General features: G+C 36.4%; 1 protein-coding gene across 1 annotated transcript in view; it reads right to left on the bottom strand.

The window, feature by feature from the left end:
• CPSF160 (cleavage and polyadenylation specificity factor 160) overlaps positions 1–22,137 on the bottom strand; it is a gene marked incomplete in the record, with an annotated part of 32,638 nt that overhangs the window by 8,249 nt on the left and 2,252 nt on the right. Inside the window, 14 exon segments of the mRNA XM_088516449.1 lie at positions 651–847; positions 2,272–2,366; positions 5,961–6,101; positions 6,753–6,830; positions 7,368–7,496; positions 8,183–8,317; positions 8,645–8,764; positions 8,894–8,948; positions 9,069–9,200; positions 11,564–11,616; positions 11,810–11,905; positions 12,092–12,237; positions 12,818–12,953; positions 18,311–18,464. Of these exon segments, the coding sequence (XP_088372575.1) occupies positions 651–847; positions 2,272–2,366; positions 5,961–6,101; positions 6,753–6,830; positions 7,368–7,496; positions 8,183–8,317; positions 8,645–8,764; positions 8,894–8,948; positions 9,069–9,200; positions 11,564–11,616; positions 11,810–11,905; positions 12,092–12,237; positions 12,818–12,953; positions 18,311–18,464 (1,667 nt within the window).

The raw sequence follows: 22,137 nt of genomic DNA, 5'->3' as shown, positions 1-22,137 counted from the left end.
TTTCATAAGCATACCTTCAATTGAGCAAAGTAAGAGATTTTTAACTTTCTTAACAAAAAATCTGATACAGGCACATAGATTAGACTCTACACACTGGCATAAGCATAGTGGGTACCAATAGGAGTGTTGTCACAAAAGCTACACAAACTATAGCCACGCACATCTAAATTAATCAGGAGTTTTAACTGAATTAGCTGGACCCAACACATAGTTGGAAGAGAAGGAAAAATGGAAGGAAAAATAGCCTTATTTTCCTTGATGATCAATTGATTCTATTACATCAGTTATATAGAGCAGTGATACAATCTAATATGGAAACATAATCAAAGAGAAGTAAAATCAGATACAACGAAATTCAAATCATATTAGCCATTTGGGAAGTTTCCTACTTCAACACGAATTGCCGTAATTAATTTAATCTTCAAAGCCATCATGAGCAAAACCATGTCAACAGGCAAATAAAAGGAAAAAACAGTTCAAGGACACTATCATCGAACATAAAGTGCAAATGTCAAACAAATAGTTTTGATAGGGGACTTATATGTTATGTTAGAAACATTAGATGTACACAGAGAATCATTTTATATATATATATATATATATATATATAATCACAAGTAGTGCTATTGAAGAGACATCACAAAGCATACCTCCAACAAGAAGCCGAATGCTTCCATCAGTCATTCTCAGTAACACATATGGATCAGCGATGGAGACAGACAACACTGTTGAACTCTCAGGTGCAGAACCAGATTCTGAGTTTGGAACTCCAAAGTTTAGATCTTGAGTCATAAAAGAACCATCTAAAATTCGTGCGCCATGTTCAAAGACCTGAACAACTCGACGCCTGAAAGAGGAAAGTAAATGTGAAGTAGAAAATTCAGAATTCTCTGTATATCAATTCACACCAAATATCACGTAATTACCCTCAATGAAACAGGAAAACAAACTCACAGAGAAAATGCATGACAATAGACTGCAGATGGAGCCAATAGGACAAGCACCTTGGCACTTTTGTTACATATCCATCTTCTTTTTAAGAATAACAACACATATACATGGACACCTATGAACAACCTATACTCAACTGTATTCAATGCAATGTATATGTAAGTAAGGCTGGGAGAAAAGCCAGAGAAAAAAAAAAGACCAACTGAGCAGAACAGTTGGTTTCCAGCAATTGTTGGGTCAAGGTCGGTTGGGGGGAGCAATGGTCAGGCCAGTTTTGGGTGTTGAAAAGCGACCTATAGCATCTTGACCAACAGTTTAGGACTTTCTATACGTATACCTACCAGACCGGCATCTCGTCTCTCACCACTGTATTTTTCTCTGTGCATCCGGTCTGTGTTACACTCACTATCTATCACCATCCAAAACCTACTCGCAAAAACCTCTCACCACTGCACCTCCCCTGACTCTTCCCCGACCGACTTTCATCTCACTTTCATGTCCCCAACCTTTCCAATTGTAGCTCTCATCTCCAACCTCAAATCACCCAACCACCCAATTGGCACCCCCACCTAAGAAGGTAATCTCGTCTTAAATTGTAAATTAATTGCTCTTCTTATACATGAAGATCAGCAAAAACACATTTTCTTTTTTTACACTTCTCTTCTTGAAGTTTCTTTTTCTTTGTTGTTTTTTTTTTTTTTTTTCATAAACTATAATCCTCTATTTGATAGCTGAGAAAACCAATAAAAACCAAATAAGTAAGCAAGCTTTTTGGCGGTCTATCTAACAAGAAATAAAAGCATTTTATCACTAATGAAGCAGCCATGACATGGTAAGATGGGTGACAAAACTGTTTAAAAAGTCATGATGGTAGAATAGGCATGAATTCATCATAATCTTTAGATTAGAGAATAATAATAAAAAAAAAAACATATGGATTAACACTAAAAGAATTTTAGCAATTAAAAAAATAACACCAACAAAAATCAATCTAACTGAAGCAATATAGCACAGAATTTATGGGGCAAAAAGAAACAATTAACTGAATGCATTTACAGGAACAATCCAAAATTTAAAATATGGAATTATTAACAAATCAAAAGAAATAAGGTATAATGTCAAATTAGCCTCATGCACCCTCTTACAAATACTATCCAAGTGACTGAACCCATTACTAAACCCAGAACACCAAGAGAATTATAAGAAACACAATTATGTATACATAAAGACATATTTGTGCAAATTTTTGAGTGGGTGAATGTGTGCACGCACGTGCACGTGTGCATGTATAAAGAATCAAGAAATGTCACACAAACATACCTTCCAAATAAATTCCCAGCGGCAATTGTTCTTCCTTGCACGAAGTAATCAACACTTTCAGTAACTTCTGTCAGAAGATCAGCCGTTTCAAGTATCTACAATATAACATAGCAACCATCAACACAGAGAAACAGAATGTGATTTGGAATGCAACTTACAAAACTTACATAATGATCAACAAAGAAAACCACCCCCACCCCCAAAAAGATGAAAAAGAAAAAAAACACGCATATTTTTGCATGAATGTGCAATTTTATTTTGGTAGGGAAAAATGGTACACCTGAGAAAGGCAACCCCGAGAAGAGTATACCTTGCTGACCCATATAATAATTGTATCTGTGTGTGCATATGTTAATGTGTTGTGAGCTATAGCTTGGTTCGCCCATTTCCTAATAGTTAAGGCTTTTTGTGGAATAATGATTCTTCCACAGATCAGGCTTACATCCTGTAAAAAACATAACAGGACATCTCATGTTATTTTAAATCTATGATGAAGATTAATAGTTCCCATTTTTAGTCCAAATGACATTGTTTTAAAGGAAACTAACGAAACTTTTCTCAATGCCGTGCATGTCCTATCCATCAGATGAAAACAAACAAAATTAAACCTTTTCACAGACTTCCACTTTTTCTCTCTTTCTGCAAATCCACCTCAACCATTTTCAGCAAAACAAAAAGGGGTCAAATAGAACAAGTCTGAGAGAAACTAAATAATAATAATATATATATATATAAATCAAGTTTCCATGGAAGCTTCTCCATCCCCAACAATTTTAAAGAAATTGTAGATTCTAAAATTACGGAATTTAGGTCATTCCGCGCATTGAAGGGTTTGAAAAATGCCACCTATTGAAAAGGTGACATGTTACTAATGAGAATTTAGTATATTTTCATTAGGTTCTTGCTTTCTATGTTGTAGAAAAGTTTTAAGCCAAAAGTTGTCCTTTGGTTTTTTGAAGAAAAAGATTCTCTACCAAAGTGAAGAAGAAACCGTTTGGGAGAGTTCTTTTTTACTGCGTTGGTAATATGCCACTTTTTTAATAGGTCACATTTTTCAACCTATTCGATGCAAGGAACGGCCGGAATTCTATAATTTTAGAATCTACAATTTCAAATGGATCCTGATCCTCTCCAGTATCGGTATCGACCTCGACGCCAGTTCCCAAGTGCACACGATATTCGTCTTTGGTTTCTTCATCATCTACATTCTTTGAGCCTAAGAGCTTTAGACAATGATGATTATTGTTACCCACAATAGAGAAACCAGAGAAAATGCCAATGGAAGTTACCCCAAAAAATCGTGAACAAAGACTAAGAAGATGACCAAGACTCTTTCTCTATTGTCAACAAGGCTTTTATATACATGTGTACCACAAAAGAACAGAGAGAGAGAGAGAGAAGGGGACCAAAATATTAGTAAAAAAAAAAAAATTGCATGGAACTGTGAAAGAGGGATGAAATGAGGAAATGAAAGAATCATGCTTGTCAATGACACTGTTTGGCTGTTCCTCTTCGGATTTGGGACTTTTTGGCATCTGGGTATTCAATTTTGTTTGTTTTCAAGTGATGATAGATTTTTTTTTTTTTTTTTTTTTGATAAGTAAAGTTTATATATCAAAAGCGCAGAGGGGCGCAACCCAAGTACACAAGGAGTATATAAGAGAAACCGCCTAATTAAGGGAAGAAAACAGATTTCTGGGAAGGTCAAGTTCTTAATTATCTTTCTGTGTTTATTTGTTTGTCATTCTGAAGCAAATTGTAAGGACTCGAGCCTTTTGTCATTCTGAAGAAAACTGAAGACAGACCCTCGGCTTTGTTCTGCGATCTTGGCTGTGTAAACCAGTATCTCTCTCCTTTTTCTAACATTTTCTCAGATTTGTTTTCCTAGGCAGTCATTTTGCTTTGTTGGCATTGTATTAACAGACGTCAGGGTCAAGTATCTCACCAACGACGTCGCTTGGGATTATTCAATCTTAACATTCAAACTTTCTACATGAGATGTCCTGTTATTTTTGTACAGGATGTAAGCCGAATCCTTCTTCAACATGGTATCATAACCTGGTTAATTAACAGCAAGGTTTGGGTTTTTCTTTGTGAGCCTCATTCTAGTAGTTTTCTTTCATTCCATACACAAATCAATATTGTGTATGTATCTACAAATGCATGTATATATGCACGTCTGCATATTTAATTGTATTGAAATGTCAACAAATGAAAAGTCAAACTTTTATTTCCACATCTTCTATATCAGTTTCCTAATGTTAAATCAACGACTTCCAAGTTGATCAGACAATTAGAGATTAGCCATTAGCATAATTAAATGCCTCCCATGTGTTTAGAGATATAAGTACAGCACAGACATTAGAGTTACCCACCTACATTCTTAAATACCAACTATTTATATGAAGTACATTGTCCTCTAGCCACAAGCATAACACACTGATTTCCTTCATCTAATTAGTTAACTGAAAATAAATTTGAATTACAATAGACGGTGTGCTTCCTCATAAAGGGGGTTACAAAGGTCTCCACAAAGTCATAAGATCATGTCGATGCTTGCCCAGAGCCAGAAAGTCTAAGAAAGTTGATATGATGAGGTGAGAGCTGGAAACCAAAGTTTAGATGGTCGTAACCATAAAAGTTCGAAGGTAGCAAAATTCCCTGAAAATTTTTGTAGGGTTTGCATGGGAAGAAATAGAGAAATAGGATGCTCACTCCATAATATATATATATATATATATATTGCTCATGCATTAAAAATGCTATGTCCCAGGACAGGGAAAGGGATAAAAGGTAAACAAAATAGTTTTCTGACCATATGATAACAAGAACACATGTAACATGAACTCACATTTTGTTCAGCCTTAAACTATCATAATAATGACGAGAGATAGAGAAACTACAATAAGAGAAGCACATAGTTCTAGCTGAATGATAAATATTTTTTTTTTTATAAGTAATGTTTATATCAAAAGCGCAAAGGGGCGCAACCTAAGTACACGGGGAGTATACAAGAGAAAACGCCTAACTAGGAGAAGAGAAAAGAACAAAAAAATCAAGATAGCTAATCACTAAAGGGGCAAGCTAAGCTACTGTCCAAGTGAAAAGCGTATAGAAGAAGAAGGCCGTGAGTTCCTCCAAAGATCTCTCCGAGTCCTCAAAGCATCTCGCATTTCTTTTTAACCATAAACACCACACTAGGCATAAGGGAACCATCTTCCACACAACAACGCTCCAGGACCGCCCACCCGCCCACCAACAAGCAAACAAATCAGCCACCTTACTAGGCATAACCCATGACAATCCAAACTGGCTAAAGATAAATATATTCCCACTAAGTGTCTTTGTCCCACTATCTGAATGATAAATATATTCCCACTATCCCAAATAAGTGTCTTTGTCCTTAATGCGATTAATGATTAAAGAAAATGAAGTGTAACTATCAAAAAATTTCTTTCACATTATATTAAAGGGGGACACGTCTTTCAATAAGAACCTTGTTCGCTTTTCTGAAAAAGATGAGTGTATTTTAAGAAAATGCCAAAGCTAATATTTCGAATTTTAGAAAGAGGACATTAGTTTGAGACATTCCAAAATGTAAAGCATGATATTTGAATTCTGACACAGAGAGTATAAATTTTGCAATAACATTCAACTTCCATTTAACATAAGAAAGCAAATGAGATTACCATTGTACGAGCCTCAAGACTTATAATCAAATATGCATGATACTCATTATCATCTGCGGCCATTTTAGAAAAATCTGCATTATGACCACGAGCATTCTTGTGGTAAACAGTCCAAATTCCTTTGCAACCTGGTAGTTCAACCTGCATACAGGATGGGTATGCATCACCACATAAAAGGAATAGTAAAAATTAAGATAGTATCAACTTGTTGATCGTCAAGGGTTACTTAACCAAACCTACCAACAACAATGTCATTCATGTCAACAATTTAACTCTATTAAAAAGACAATCGCATGATTAAAGGTATCTTGAGAATAATTTTGTTTGGTTTACTGATGAAAGCATTATTAAAATCAAAACATGCAGCAACTCATACAGGAAAAATGACAATGTGACATCAACAAAAAGGTCCTTTATGCACCGAGAATCATAAGGACAGCCATATACATCACAATCAAGACATCCTTTCTAAAATGGATCTACATCATCATTTTACTAATATTTATCACACAGTCAAAAAGTCTGCTATATTAATCGCTGAAAGAGTTCATAGTATAACAAATAAAATATAATTCTTATTATCATATATCAAAAAATTATATCTTAAACCTCAAATCATTTAAATCAACATTCAACTGGGTTATGTTTTAAGGTTCTGATCAACCAAATTGTTTCAGTACTTATCATTAAAAAAATGGTTCCATAGAGATCACCAATAACAGAGGCAGCAAGACATAAGTCCTAAATTTTATACAAAGGATAATAGAATGGAAATTCAGAGAAGTGGCAAACCTCGGTAATCATTTCTGGGCGAATCGACTGTCGAAGAACACATAAAGCACCATTCTTTCCATGACCAGAACAGCACACCTGAAAATTACTCAAGACAGAAATAAACTTTTAAGCAATAAGACCAGAATGATGTATAGCATTTTAGATTAATGGTCCATGAAAAATCATATAACTAAATAAGGAGAAGAATGCAAAAACAGCCAATCCTTTTCTCTCCTAATCTTTTTTTTCCTAAGAGTATGAATAAACTATTACTCTCATAAAAATCATATAAATAAACTTTTACTCTTAGTTATGTTCAATAATAACTAAAGAGTACAAATTCTACAGAATGAGCACAGCTAAACTTCTATCTTTTTTATTCCTTGTTTGCTGGATAAGATTGGAACATAAATCTACCCCAACCCATTACCACTTGATCCAAAGTCCAAGTGAATAAGGAGTGCAGCAAAACATGCTAAAGCTGAAACCCCCATAAGGCATGATTCATCTACCACTCCTTTTATTAATTTATATTTTGGTGTCTCTATTCATTTATTTATTTGGTGTGTAAGGACCTGTACCACATTCATCATGCAGAGGGGAACAAATTGTAAGCTAAGTCACAAAACTGACCAGTTCATAGTTACTTTGTTTGGCAATTCCAGTTGCATTTGCGTCTGCATTCATCCTTAAACCATAAGAGAAGTCCTTCAAAGGACCAACATTAGTCAATGAATCCCTCACAGCAAATGAGAAAGTTTTCTGCATGTCAAAAAAGAAAGAAAAAAACAAAGACAATCATTATTTGATATATTCATATAATACATGTATCAAAATATGTTAGAACATACATAAAGGAAGAGGAGAATATGATCATCATTAGAAACAAACACTGTACATATTGATCACATGTATGGTGGCTTAGTTAAAAGGCTAAAAGATACTTTATTAGGATAGTTGCAATTGATTTATCAAACGAAGATGTATGAATCTACAACTATTTTCAAACCAACTAGACAAACAAACTTGTATATATCAGTCACTATTCACCAAATTCCGAGCATTAAAGATAATAGTAGCTTAACATCTATAACACAGTGTAAAAGTTCTACAAGTTTCTGATGATGTGGCACAACTACAGTTAATCATACACCAAAGTCAAAAATGCACATACATACACTAGATGCAATCTAAATTATTGGGAAAAGAACCACTTGTTTTAGATATGAATGAATAGGCAAATTATTTACGAGGCTCCCATTAAGTTCCATAGATAGATGTAGAGCTAGCCAAGTTTTCTCTTTGATAGGGATATTCAGCTACCATTTTAAGAACCTAGCATCTGGTCTTATGGATGCTTAAATTACCACAGAGTTGTGTCTTAAATTATCAGCTAGAAAAGAACCAAGCAGAAAAAGGCCTGCATAGTTGACAGAGTGGTAGACAACCTGTGTTGAATCTGCATTATTTGGAGCTGAGCCATACAAGGAGAGCTCCTCACCACCCCCCATATCTTGCAAAGCATCTGAAGATGACCTTCGCAGTCGCTTTACTGGAGTGGCATCAATTTCAATATCTCTAACCTGTAAAGATAAGGCGAGCTTAAAAGTTTCTTCTCAAGTTAACTTGTGAATTTACAGAAAAACAATCACGATAAAACATAAAGACAACAAAGATGAGTTATTTGAAATTTTCAATGAACTATGAAATTTATTGCAAAAAAATAAAAACAATGCAATGTATTGTATATCAACGACTAAAATTTCAACACTGATGGAATGATATTGTAGGACACACAGATTAACTTGGAGAATCAAATTACGGTGCTCAAGAAATCAAATGGTAAAACAACATTACGTTGAACCCCATTGCAGCTAAGTAGCAAAGAGAAAATGATTTCCAATACAAACCTCTTCCTTTAGACCAGATGACAGCATGGAGGCACCCAATCCACTTGTAAATTGCACAAGTAAACTATCTCCCAACCGACTGCCCAGAAAAAATAATGAATTCCCAATCGTTGTAATGCCCTATAAAAGATTTGGTAGATTTTCAAGAACAACTATGATTAAGCGTTAGAAAAATAAATTTAAAAAATGCTAGATAGTCCAATTCTAAAAGAAAATTAGCCCGAAATTTTTTTAAAAAATGTAACCAACCACTGTAAGCACTGAAGAAGCTTTAGATTTTGAAAGATCAAGTCTGTACACAACCCTGCAAATGAAAAACAGAAACTTCCAAATTACAAGCAAAACACCATGTAATGTAAGAGCAGGATTATTACTTTGTAGTCCATTTTGTCCATTAAGAAGGATAAGACAAGTTATAACCTACCGGCCATCATAAACAAGGGTCAGTAAAAGCAGTTCCCCAGTTTTTGTTGACAGCAAGACGACGTCACTCAATAACCAAGTTGCATTGGCAGCATCAAGCTCCACACTGAAACTTGATCTCGGCATCTCCTGACTGAAATAAAATTGGAATGTACTTCAAACATGAGGACTCTGTGAAATCAGCTCAACTAAGGGGCATTAAAATCAAACCATGCATTCAAATAATCACACATAAATACAAATATGACAAAACCAATAAGTCTAAGATTAAGAAGAAAAAAGGCAAATTGAAAAAATATATATATATATATATATATATATATATATATATATATATAAAGGAGAAAAAATAATAAGGGCTGATGAAACTTAGTACCAAAGGTATTTTGCATGTTTTAATGTTTTAACCTATAAAAAAAATAAAAAATAAAAAATAAAAAAGAGAGAGTATTTTTTGCATGTTTTATAAACTAACCAAGTATACAATATAAAGTATACATAGAATACAAGGGCATAATGTGGAAATACTACATCAGAATTGTAACAAAAATGTGTGGCCACATTACCATTGTCTCTAGCCAAATCCATGAACTGATTTAAAAACCACAGAAAGACATAATTGATTCTTATAAATGTACTGAAGACAATGAAATGGTTTTCATTTCCCCATGGTCTCAAGAGACCACCCAAGTCAAACAATTAGCACTAATATTGACATAAAATCTCTTGAGATGCTACCAAAAAAAAAAAAAAAAAATAGAAACCCTTATAAGATTACATGTCAAAATTCGAGAGGCTCCAGTAACTACTCCAACCATCTATGATTATCCCCTCAAAGAGGAAGCTTTTTGAGGTACATTCTTTCTTCGGTGTGATTCCTTCTCCTGCGGAGAGGCACGAGGTGGGGAGTTATTCTTTTCCGTGGAAGAGTATTTGGAAGGTTAAAATCACGCTCAGAGTTGGTTTCTTTGTGTGGACGGCTACCCTTGGAAGGATTCTCACTTTGGATAACCTTCGGAAGAGAGGTTTGATCGTGGTGGATTGGTGTAGTATGTGTAAAAGGAGTGGAGAGTCCATTGATCATCTCCTCCTCCATTGTGACGTGGCTCGTGCTCTATGGAGTGTTCTTTTTTCCCTTTTTGATGTGAAGTGGGTCATGAATGGTAGGAATAGTGATCTCCTTGCTTGCTGGAAAGGCCAAAGAGGTAATAAAAGGTGATGGAGGTTTGGAGAATGGCCCCTTTGTACCTTATGTGGACTATTTGGAGGGAGAGGAATGCTCGACGTTTCGAAGATAAGGAATTGACAATGGCGGAACTTAGCAATAGGTTTCTCAATTTGCTTTTCCATTGGGTGGGTGTTTTGAACATTCCTCAAGTTTCTACATTCCTCAAGTTTCTTCGTTGCATCAATTTGTAGACTTATGTTGTTCTTTTTATCTTTAAAGGCGTGTCTTTATATACTTCCTGTGTACTTGGATTGCGCCCCTCTGCACTTTTTAATGATATTCTTGATTATTTATCAAAAAAAATTATCTCCTAGCAACTACCCCTGCAGCTTATGGGAATACTCAATCACCATCATAATTCAATAGAAAGACTAGACCTGTCAAGAAGCGTGCTCCAACAAGAACAAAGATATTCTTGAGCACTAAATTATCACCTTGAGAGAGAACATAAATTCTCTAAACTGAAAGAATGGCTACCAAAAAGCTAACAACTCAGTGCAAGGATATCTTCTCTCACACCCAAGTTCTTCGAACACCTGTGGTTGAACATTGACAATCCACACCAAAAGATGGAGGGATTTATGACAACATCAACTACCAGAGTTATGATAGACAAGCATAATTCCATTGTGCCATTCAATCACTGTTTTCTTTGGTAGTAATACAATAGGCAGTATGCCAAATAAATCGAAAGGGCACACATTTTATGTTGATGCTGCTGTTCTCACTGGCAAAGAAGCCAAAAGTTGTTCAAGCATCTTTAAGAGGTCATAAGCCATAGGACACTAAGCCACTATCTTCTTCAACAGTCACCCATGTCATCAGTGTCATACGCACCACTAAAACAAAAGTAATTAAACATGGTAGCAGCAAAAACTTCAAGATTTAGAAGATAGGACCATAATATAAATCATAGACGGATAATAATATCAACATCTAGGTATTAAAACTCTGCTTTGTTCATATAAATTACTTCAAGCTACATCAAGAGAAATGAGCTTGTGAACAAATAAAAAACCAGCTGAAAGTTTCTTTTTTGCATTTATTTTAGGAGAGGGATGGAGAATTAGGAAGAACAATCCAAAACCATCCTAGACGAAACAACCATGAAATCTCAAGCAACAGGTGAATAAATCAACCACAAGGAAAACATTCAAGCATGAGGATCACCAATGATATGTAATAATGTGATGAAACAATAAAAATAAGTGTTTGGTTTTAGAGGGTGGGTGCGATTGAGAAGAGACAAAAAGACAGCATATTGTCACCTGCCATCAACAGGAACAGCATAATTGTTCAAAGCCAATGCACACGAGGCAGACTGCACGAACAGGAGATCAGTAAATTATTTTAGAAATATTATGAACTTGTAGACATCTAAGAACTTACAACATTACACTGTATCCCAGAAAAGAAATGTGATCATCTTAATCTCAATAACAATAGTGATGGCAATCACGATGATAATAATAATAATGAAGCAGAAAATTAGCAACTATGCAATGAAATAATACCTGACTATGATAATGAATAGAATTTGTACCAATCACAAGCACACCACCAATAGGAGATGGGACTGCAAGTAGCTTGTACGCATCATGTGGTAGATTCTAACAAGAAGAAAAGAAAAGGAAAACAAACAAACATTGAACATGAGAATAGCTTCCAATGCTAAAAAAGCAGGAATTAGGATGATTCTATTTGTACCCTTTTTTCCCTTTCCTGAATACTACAAATTCATGCTATATATCTTAACATTTGGTCCAAAGACCATTGACTATCTAGTAAACACTTACAATGGCTGACCATATAAGGGGATGCTGTTTCGTAGTTGTGCTGATACTAAGTGCAGAAACCATGCAAGTATTCTGCTTCCATGAGACACGCCCAGCCCAAGTAAGCTCCCGCTCATGAAGAATCACCATCACAGGCTCAATGTAACCTATAGAGTACATTATCTTGAATTTAGAGATGCACTGAGCTCTTTCGAAGTCATTTCAAGGCAACGCAAACCATAATTACATATCTAGTAGGACCACTGCTGCTCAAATACTAATTTTAACTACACAAATCAAGAAAAATTTCCAGAAAACTGATCCAAGCAACAGATTGAAAATTACCAAAAACATAAAAGAAATTAGAAGTACGACAAATACCGCAGTCAATCAAGTAATGACCAGTCTAATAAAGATTATAATGTGTGCCACTCTGTATCATGTAAGTACACAACGATTTTAGATTCACATCTAGGAACTCACTATTTGCATTTCCAATATGCTCTTTGGTATTGAAAATTAATAAGTGCACACCTTCAATACAACATGGTTTAGAAAGAAAAAAAAAAAAAAAAAAGTGGCTGACTGAAATTTCCCATTAGACAAAACATAATACGAATTGCTTGGCAACACTCACCATGTACAAATATAAAGTCTTTCACATGTAACATAAAACGAAAAAAAAAAATGGCTGACTGAAATTTCCCATTAGACAAAACATAAAACGAATTGCTTGGTAACACTCACCATGTACAAATATGAAGTCTTTCACATGCTTCATGTCTAAATCTCGTAGATTAATTATGTAAGATGACTCAATTCGAGCAGAAACAGCACCTCCAGCACCAAAAGCATCATCATCCCCAACTAATCCAGAACCATCCTGACATAATCAAAATTTAGAGAATTAAAGCCAAGAAAATCATATTAAACAAAGCTTTTGGAGTTTTTTTTCTTTTTGGTGCATCCATTTCAGAGAAATCCATCAAAAGCTAAAATGCAACATGCATACATATAAGTTCTGCAAATTTTTATAGAGCATTTGGTTTTCAAAGATTTAAAATTTTTTTAAGTTCTGCAAGGGAGGACCAATGCTAGTCATCCTACCTCAATTCTACTCAAATTTTCAATATACAGGATATTAACATATATCATTATATATTAGAAGTTAAAACACAATAAACAAAGCTTATGATTGAATAGATCTCTCAATTACAGGAATTTTGCCAGATTGCCTAGCAGTTGTAGAAAGATGATGTACATAGAAAGAAAGGGTTATTATGTTTCTCCAATCTTGTGCATTGATAATGCTCACAGAAAAAGTCAATTTCACTTGGTTGGAACAGGAGCGTAGAGTCCACTAAAAAGAGTAGAAGGTACCCCAGCCTACTTAGGCGAAGTATTGCCTGACCTTACAATTTCAATAATACAAACACAGCATGTATAATACGCTAAGAAATCCGCTGAAGTTGCGATGTACCACCCAGTTACCAATACATATTGAAATCTACAATCAGGAATATGTGCAGCACAAATAATAAGCAAAAAAAAAAAGTGATATTCTGGATTACTTGTCTCAAGCATCTAATCATACTCCAATACACAGATCTAAACATCAAATGGTTAAATCCAGTATCTGTAACATTTCGAAACCCCATCCCACCCAAAATCCCAACCCCCTCCCCAACAACTAGAAAATATCAATTGTGGCATAGGAGTACTGAAAATGTAACTATTGTGATGAGTCTCTCTGACATTGAGTACCAAGCAAATTGCACAATTTAGTAATAAATGAAACTTTTGAGGAGATGTGAAAGATAACATTTGCCTAGCATAAACTTTGGTCGTTCCAAGGGCACACTCAAATATTCAATAAACTAATTCAATACACTATGAATACCGAATAATGCAATAGGGAACTTCTATAAGACATAAGACATTGTATATGACATATACAATCAAAATAGTTATTTTTACACATGAATATTAGGAAAAAGTTCACATAACCCCTCAAACTAACACCCAATTTGTAATGTCCTCCCAAACTAAAAATTGCATCAATATCCCCTCCCAAACTACTAAAAATTTGCAATGTATCCCAAATAACAAAAATAACCTTAATAAAAAATAAATAAAAACTGAAAAACTAAAAGAAAAAATACAAAAAAAAAAATGCTAAAGGCAAAACCACCCCCAAGGTCATGGTGGTTCGGCCACCCATCTTTTTTTTGGGGAGGGGAGATATTTGGAGATAACCGAACCATTCCTAGATATGGCCGAAGAGGGCGGCTCACGGAACTACCCTCTAGCCATGGCCTAAACAAAATTGAGAGTGTAGCCAAACAATCCCCAATGGCCATAGGGGTGATCGAGACACCCCTAGATATGGCCGAAGAGCAAACCACCCCCAAATGACCAAGGGATGGTTTGGCTAGGGTGGCCCCCAACCTCTTTTTTTAAAAATTTTTAGCTTTTTTTTTTTTTTTTTTTTCCTTCCTTTTTTCTAATTTAAGGGGGTATTTTTGTCTTATTAATAAAATTATGGTCATTTTTTGTCTTTTTGCGGGATAAAAAGGTGGCATTGCAAATTTCTTGTAGTTTGGGAGAAACATTGATACAATCTTTAGCTTGGGGAGGACATTGCAAATTAGGTATTAGTTTGAGGGAATTATATAAACTTTTTCCTAAATATTATTATTAAGCGCAGAGGGGAGCAACCCAAATACACAGGGAGTATGCAAGAGAAAACGCCTAATTAGGAGAAGAAAAAAGAACAAAGAAATCAAGATAACTAATGACTAAAGGGGCAAGTCAAGCTATTGTCCAAGTGAAAAGCGTGTAGAAGAAAAACGCCTTGAGACACCATACTATGCAAAGGGGAACCATTTTCCACACAACGGCATTTCATGAACGCCCTCCCGACCACCAACATGCGAACAAATCCACCACCTTTTGAAGCATGACCCATGACAATCCAAATCGGCTAAAGATAGCATCCCATAGAGAGCGAGCAATCTCGCAATGGAGAAGTAGATGATCAATCGTTTCCCCATCCGATTTGCACAAGCAACATCTATTGATCACAATGAGATTCTTTTTCCGAAGATTGTCGATTGTGAGGATCTTCCCTAACATCGTTGTCCACTCTCGCAGGTGCCATGGTGCGCTAGATACTCTTCCATGGAAAATGCTTAGCCCCAGTACTAGCCAAGACATTGTAGTAAGATCGAACATCGAATTTACCTTTACTGGACGGAATCCACCACATTTTATCCTCTCCTTCCCTATTCATTTTATGAGAGTATAACAAAGTATAGAACGAAGCTAGCATTTCCAACTCCCAATCATGAATCAACCGAGAAAAGCTAACATTCCATTTAAGAGCTCCCCCCGTGAGGTCCAAGTTGTCAGCAATAGACGCGTCTTTAGCATTAGCTATGGTGTAAAGGCCTGGAAAAACATCCTTAAGACACGCTTTTCCGCACCAAACATCATCCCAAAATTTAATTTTGGAACCATCTCCTGGATCAAATCTTGTATAGCTAGACAACATCCGCCACCCCCTACTAATGTACCTCCAAAGGCCCACCCCATGAGACCCCGATATATTGCTAGAATGCTAACCCCCCCATTCGGACCCATATTTGGAATCCATGACCATTCGCCACCAAGCCCTTCTCTCATGCGCATATCGCCATAGCCACTTCCCTAACAAAGCTTAGTTGAACAATCTCAAATTCCTGATCCCTAAACCTCCTTCTGAAATAGGAGAGCAGATCTTATCCCATTTAACCAGATGATATTTGAATTCATCATTTAAACCTCCCCATAGAACGTCACGTTGGAGCTTCTCTATGCGCTTAGCCACCGAGACAGGAATAGGAAAAAGGGAAAGGAAATAAGTAGGAAGATTAGAGAAGGTGCTCTTTATATAAGTAACCCTACCTCCCTTAGAAAGATACATTCTTTTCTAGCTCGCTAGTCTCCGATCAATCTTTTCCAAAATGTCATCCCAGATAGATTTTGCCTTAAAGCGAGCACCCAAGGGGAGCCCCAGGTATTTCAAAGGCAGCGACTCCGCCTCGCAACCTAAGACACCGGCCAATTCTTCCATATTATCCACATCACCTACCGGGACCAAAGCTGATTTAGCCATATTCACCTTTAGACCCAAAGCAGCTTCGAAGCAAACAAGTAGGGCTTTAAGAGAATGAATTTGATCAAGATTCGCCACACAAAATACCGTCATGTCATCTGCAAACAAAAGATGGGAAATGTTGACCCTCACCGAAAGCCTGTTTCCCACTGAAAAGCCCGAAATGAAGCCTCTCGGTGGCAGCAGTAATCATCCTACTAAACGCCTCCATAACCATGACAAACAGAAACGGAGACAATGGATCTCCCTGCCTCACCCCTCGGGAGCTACTAAAGAAGCCAGCAGGAGTGCCATTGATCAAAACGGAAAAGCGAGCGATCGAGATACAATGCTTAATCCAAGAACACCACTTCTCCCCGAATCCACATCTCCTCAATATATACAAGAGAAACTTCGAGTCAATGTAATCATAAGCCTTCTCTACATCCAATTTACAAAGCAAACCCGGATCCCCAGAACTGATACGACTATCCAGGCATTCACTTGCTATAAGAACCAAATCCGTGACTTGTCTTCCTTTAATGAACGCATTCTGAGGCTTTGATATCACCCTATCCAACACCCTCCTCATTCTATTAGCAAGAACTTTAGCAATAATCTTATACATCCCACTGATAAGGTTCATAGGGCAAAACTCCTTAAGCTCGGAAGCTCCAGGAATCTTTAGAATAAGAGAAATACAAGTAGCATTAAGGCTTTTTTCGAACTTACCACGAGTATGGAATTCTGAAAAAAACTGCCATAATGTCTTCCTTGATCACTTCCTAACAATCTTGGAAGAAAGCCATTGAGAAACCGTCTGGTCCCGACACCTTGTCTCTATCCATACCTTTCACTACCTCCAACACTTCCTTTTCCTCAAAAGAACATTCTAGCCGATCCATATCTTCCGCTCCCAAACAATCAAAGGCAAGGTTGTCCAACCTAGGCCTCCAATTACATTGTTCAGCGAATAAAGACTTGTAGAAATGTACCGCATGATCCCTAATGTTGTCTTGATTAGAAGAAGGAACACCATTAATGGCCACGGATTCAATGGAGTTGCATCTTCTATTAGAATTGGCAATCCGATGAAAGAACTTAGTGCACTTATCACCCTCCTTGAGCCAACGGATCCTAGATTTTTGTCTCCAACTAATTTCTTCTTGTAAAAGAGCAATCTTCAATTCCCTAACAATCACCCTTTTTCTATTCTTCTCTTCTTCTCCCAATTCTCTCTCTTCCTCCAATCTATCCATGGCCTTCAATTCTTCCGCTTTCTCTTTGCAGATAACATTCACATTTCCAAATTCATTCTTGTTCCATCTTATGATATCCATCTTTAACATCTAAAGCTTTCGTGCCAAAATGAAACTCGGAGTGCCAGAAAAATTGTAAGAAGACCACCAAGCTCGCACCTTTTCCACAAAACCATCAGTTTTCAACCACATGTTCTCAAATTTGAAAGGCCTCTTACCCCCAATCATACCATCACAATCAAGCAAGATGGGAAAATGATCCGAGCACAATCTAAGCAACCTCTTCTGAAGCAAGCTAGGATATTTGGCTTCCCATTCTAGAGAGATTAAAAAACGATCAATCCTAGACCGAGAATAAGAATTGGACCAAGTAAATGTCCCTCCTGAAAGTAGAATGTCCATAAGCCCCTGTTCGGAGATGCAATCCGAGAACTCTGACATTGCAGTAGTGAACCGCGCTCCCCCCAACCTTTCACTAGGAAAGTGAGTAACATTAAAATCACCTCCATAAATGTGTATATATATATATATATATATATATATATATATTACAAGGTTTTAATGTATTGTTTGAGTCTGACAGTATATCTTATTCCCCCGGCCTGTCTTAGAGGGTCCAAGAAGTCCAGCACTTGAAACTATGATACAATAAAACCAGACAACTCAATTGCCAGAACAGTTGCAAAGCCAATAAGTTATCTTCCCATAATTTCTCAAACATTTTTGATAAGTAAAACATAAAAATGTTGAAATCAAAATTAACCTATAAATTTAATCATTCAACATAAAACAATGAAAGAATACAGCTAAGACTTTCACTTGCAAAGTATAGGAGGCAAAAGAGACCTGAGCAGCCTTAAGTATTATCATTTGCAAATCATATACAAGCACGACACCACACCTCCCTTGTGGATCAACCTTCACCAATGGGCCTCTTGCAAATGATTCTCTACCTCTTTTCAAATGAAGCCACTCTGGACCCTCAAAGCAATGCATAGAGCTGAAAGCAGGATCAAAATCTACGAATTAGTATGATTTTCCAATGAAGTATATAGATACACACACACACACATACGGACACACACTTACTGACACGTGCTTGTGTGCACACATGCACATACATGTATATTTTTGCAAAAATAAAAAGTACATTTGCACCAAAAGTGTGCTCAAAAATTTAAAAAAATATATATATTGGAACACCTATCTCAGATAATGATTCTGGAGAGAAAAAAGAGGGAGGGAGAGAGAGTTCGCAAAATTCATGATGACCATATATTAAAATCTTAAATAGTATTAGGGATTTATCATTCTCGTTTGGAAATATTACCATGTTTGACTCAATTTGGATTCATATGTTTGAGAATGGTGCTAAGATATATCAAGGTGAAGTATTATAAACCGAGAAATAACTTTAAGCTGCCACAAAAAAAGAACTTATGGCAAAGGGTATAAATAAGAGGAACGCTACGTCATAACATATCTTTGGCAAAGAATAAAGTCTCTTATCACATACTAGACATAAGTACTCAAGCAAATAATCCTAGACATATCATACATTTGGGAATAATATAAGTATCTTTACCCTATAATTAATTTCTCTATATCTCATTTTGGTAGCTATATCCCCTTCATGTCTATTTGAAATCCTTCAATTTTTTTTTTTTTTTTTTTGCGCTTATATCCTTGCCTGCATCTTGCCTAGTATAAAGTTGTTTCAAGACCACAACTAAAACTTAATGCCATAAGCACCAACTTTAATGTTATGATAATTTTCTTTTTTTATAAGTAATTGAGATATCATTAAAAATGTAAAACACCCTCTTGTACACAGGAAGTATACATGAAAAAGCATCTAACTAGAATGAGAAAAGAGTGCAAGGAAATCATGATAATAAACAAAAGATGCTGTCCAAAAATACAAAGAATAGAAAAATAACGAATTCAGCTCCTCCAAAGTTCTTTGACAATCCTCAAAGCTTCTATCATTCTTTTTCCTCTATATGCACCATCTTTCACACATCAACACTCCGAGCACTCTTGGCAGTACACCAACATGCATATAAGTCGATTGAAGAAGACATCTACAATAATGTATAGTTTCCTCATATTATCCATGGTAAGGATCCTTCCTAAGGCCACCGACCAAACAAAAAAATGTCGCCCTCAAAGGAACCTTAATCTGTCAAGCACTCTTCCAAGGGAAACATAAGCCATCATTGCTAACCAAGACTGATCTAACAATAAACAAGCCTCTTTGGAGAGGACCCACCAAAGCTCGTCGTCACCTTCCCGTCTCACTCATGGCATTCAAATGGAGGTAAAATTATTTGCTTGATCTCAACTTTACAAGAAACAAATTCTCATGGCATCTCCATTAATAGTTCTTGTCCGATTCTCTCTTAACTTTAACTGTAAACCAAATTTCTAACATATTACCTTATAAGATTTGCTACGTAACTAGGAAATATATTGCTAAAATAATTTTTTTATAAGTAATCAACAAATATCATTAAAATCGTGAGGTACCCTAAAATACATAGGAAGTATACAAACTAAAATACCTAACTAGAATTAGCAATAAGAACAAGGAAATCACAATAACTAATTGTTAGGGGAGACACGTAAGCAAATGTCCACAGATACAAAGTTTTGAAGAATAAAGATATAATCTCCTCCAACAACCTCTCTCGATCTTCGAAACTTTTGTCATCTGTTTCCCTCCATAAACACCATAAAAGGCACATAGGCACCATCTTCCACACAGCAGCACTCTGTAAACTGCCAAAGGTCCACCAACAAGCATACAAATTGACTACACGTCTAGGCATAACCCAAGACAACTCAAACGACTGAAAAAAGGCAATCCAAATGGCATAGGCCACATCACAATAAAGAAGGTGGTTCACAGACTCTCTATTCCTCTTACACATGCAACATATGTCCATCGCGATGGCATGCCACTTCCTAAGGATATCCAGGGTAAGAATCTTACCTACAGCCGCCGACCACGCGAAGAAAGCATCCCTCAAAGGAGCCCGAGTCCGCCACACACTCTTCTAAGGGAAGCAACAACCTTCAGTACAAGCCAGAGAGCAAAAGAAGGATTTGACCTTAAACAACCTTCTTTTGGAGGGGACCCACCACAACTTATCTTCACTTCCTCTTCTCACTCTAACTAAGTGCAACACCTAGAGAAATGAGACAAAGACACCCACCACCCAATTATGCACCGCTCTAGGAAAGCTCACATTCCACTAGCTGGAATTACCCAAAAACTCCAAATGAGCCACAACAGAGGCATCTTTTTGCACGAGCAATACCAAATTAAGATGGAAAAGCTGCCTTTAGATCCACATCCCCACACCACCGATCATCCCAAAATCTAATCCTAGAACCATCTCCCACCTCAAATATGGTCTAACACGAAAATTTCTCCCAACCTTTTTAGATATATTCTTCCGTAACCCCACCCCAAATGCCCCAAAAGGCTCAAGAGAACACCACCCACCCCATGAACTGCCAAATTTAGATTTCACCGCAACTCTCCACCAAGCCTCTCTCTCAAACCCATAGCACCACAATCATTTACCTAAGAGAACACGATTGAACACCATCAAGTTCCTAATACCCAGCCCTCCCTCAGAGATCAGTGAACAAACCTTGGACAAACTCACCAAGTGATATTTGAACTCTTCACCTAGTTCACCCCATAAAAAATCACACTTGAAATTCTCAATGTAGTTAGCAACAGTCCAAAAGAAGAGAGACATGAAGTACGTAGGTTCTTAATAAGAGCACTAGTAGCAACTTTCCTAGTATTTTCCGTAGGCGTAGGGAACAAAACTAATTTTTGTTTTCTTATTCAAATAAACTCCATAGTAGCTTTCCTTATCATTTTCCTATACCATTTAAATATTCTTTAAATTAAATGTTAGGGGAAACAGAGAGTAAAGAGAACCCATTTAAATATTGTTTCAAAATAAATGTTAAAGGAAAGAAAGAGGAAAGAGAAAGCCTATTTATATTAAAATAATATTAAGGGAACCAAAATTGTTACTCTAAATCTAGGGTAGCACTTTTGCCTCCTCTATTTTATGTGATTTTTTAGGAATTTTCCCTACATTTAGGGAAGAGAATAGAATTTAGGGAAGCTGTTGCTAGTTCTCTAAGGGTAACCTTACCACCCTTAGACAGATACATCATTTTTCAACTAGCCAACGGACGCTCTACCTTCTCAATAACACTGTCCTAAATATGCTTAGCCTTGTAGTAAGCCTCCAACAAAAGGCTGAAATACTTTACCGACAAAGTGAAAACCCCACAACCTAAGATTCTAGCCAACCTCTTCACTTGTTTAACATTACCCACAAGAACCACCTCTGACTTGGCCAAGTTAACCTTTAAGCCCAAAGCAACTTCAAAGCAAAGGAATAAGCTCCACAAATGGCGAAGAAGTGCTGGAAGAGCACCACAAAAGATCAAGGTATCATTAGCAAACAGAAGGTGGGAGAAAACAACATTGCCAACTGAGAAACCATCCAACAACCCCCACTAACAGCGGCAAATAACATTCTACTTGAGCCTCCATTATGAGGACAAACAATAAAGGGAATAAGGGATCCGCTTGTCTCAAACCACGAGAGCCATTGAAGAAGCCTGTAGGAGTGTCA

The sequence above is a fragment of the Corylus avellana genome, chromosome 5 (assembly GCF_965113065.1).
Source record: "Corylus avellana chromosome 5, dhCorAvel1.hap1.2, whole genome shotgun sequence".
NCBI classification, from domain to species: Eukaryota; Viridiplantae; Streptophyta; class Magnoliopsida; order Fagales; family Betulaceae; genus Corylus; species Corylus avellana.
Note: the sequence above shows the minus strand (reverse complement) of the source record. Positions and strands in the feature narration are given on the sequence as shown.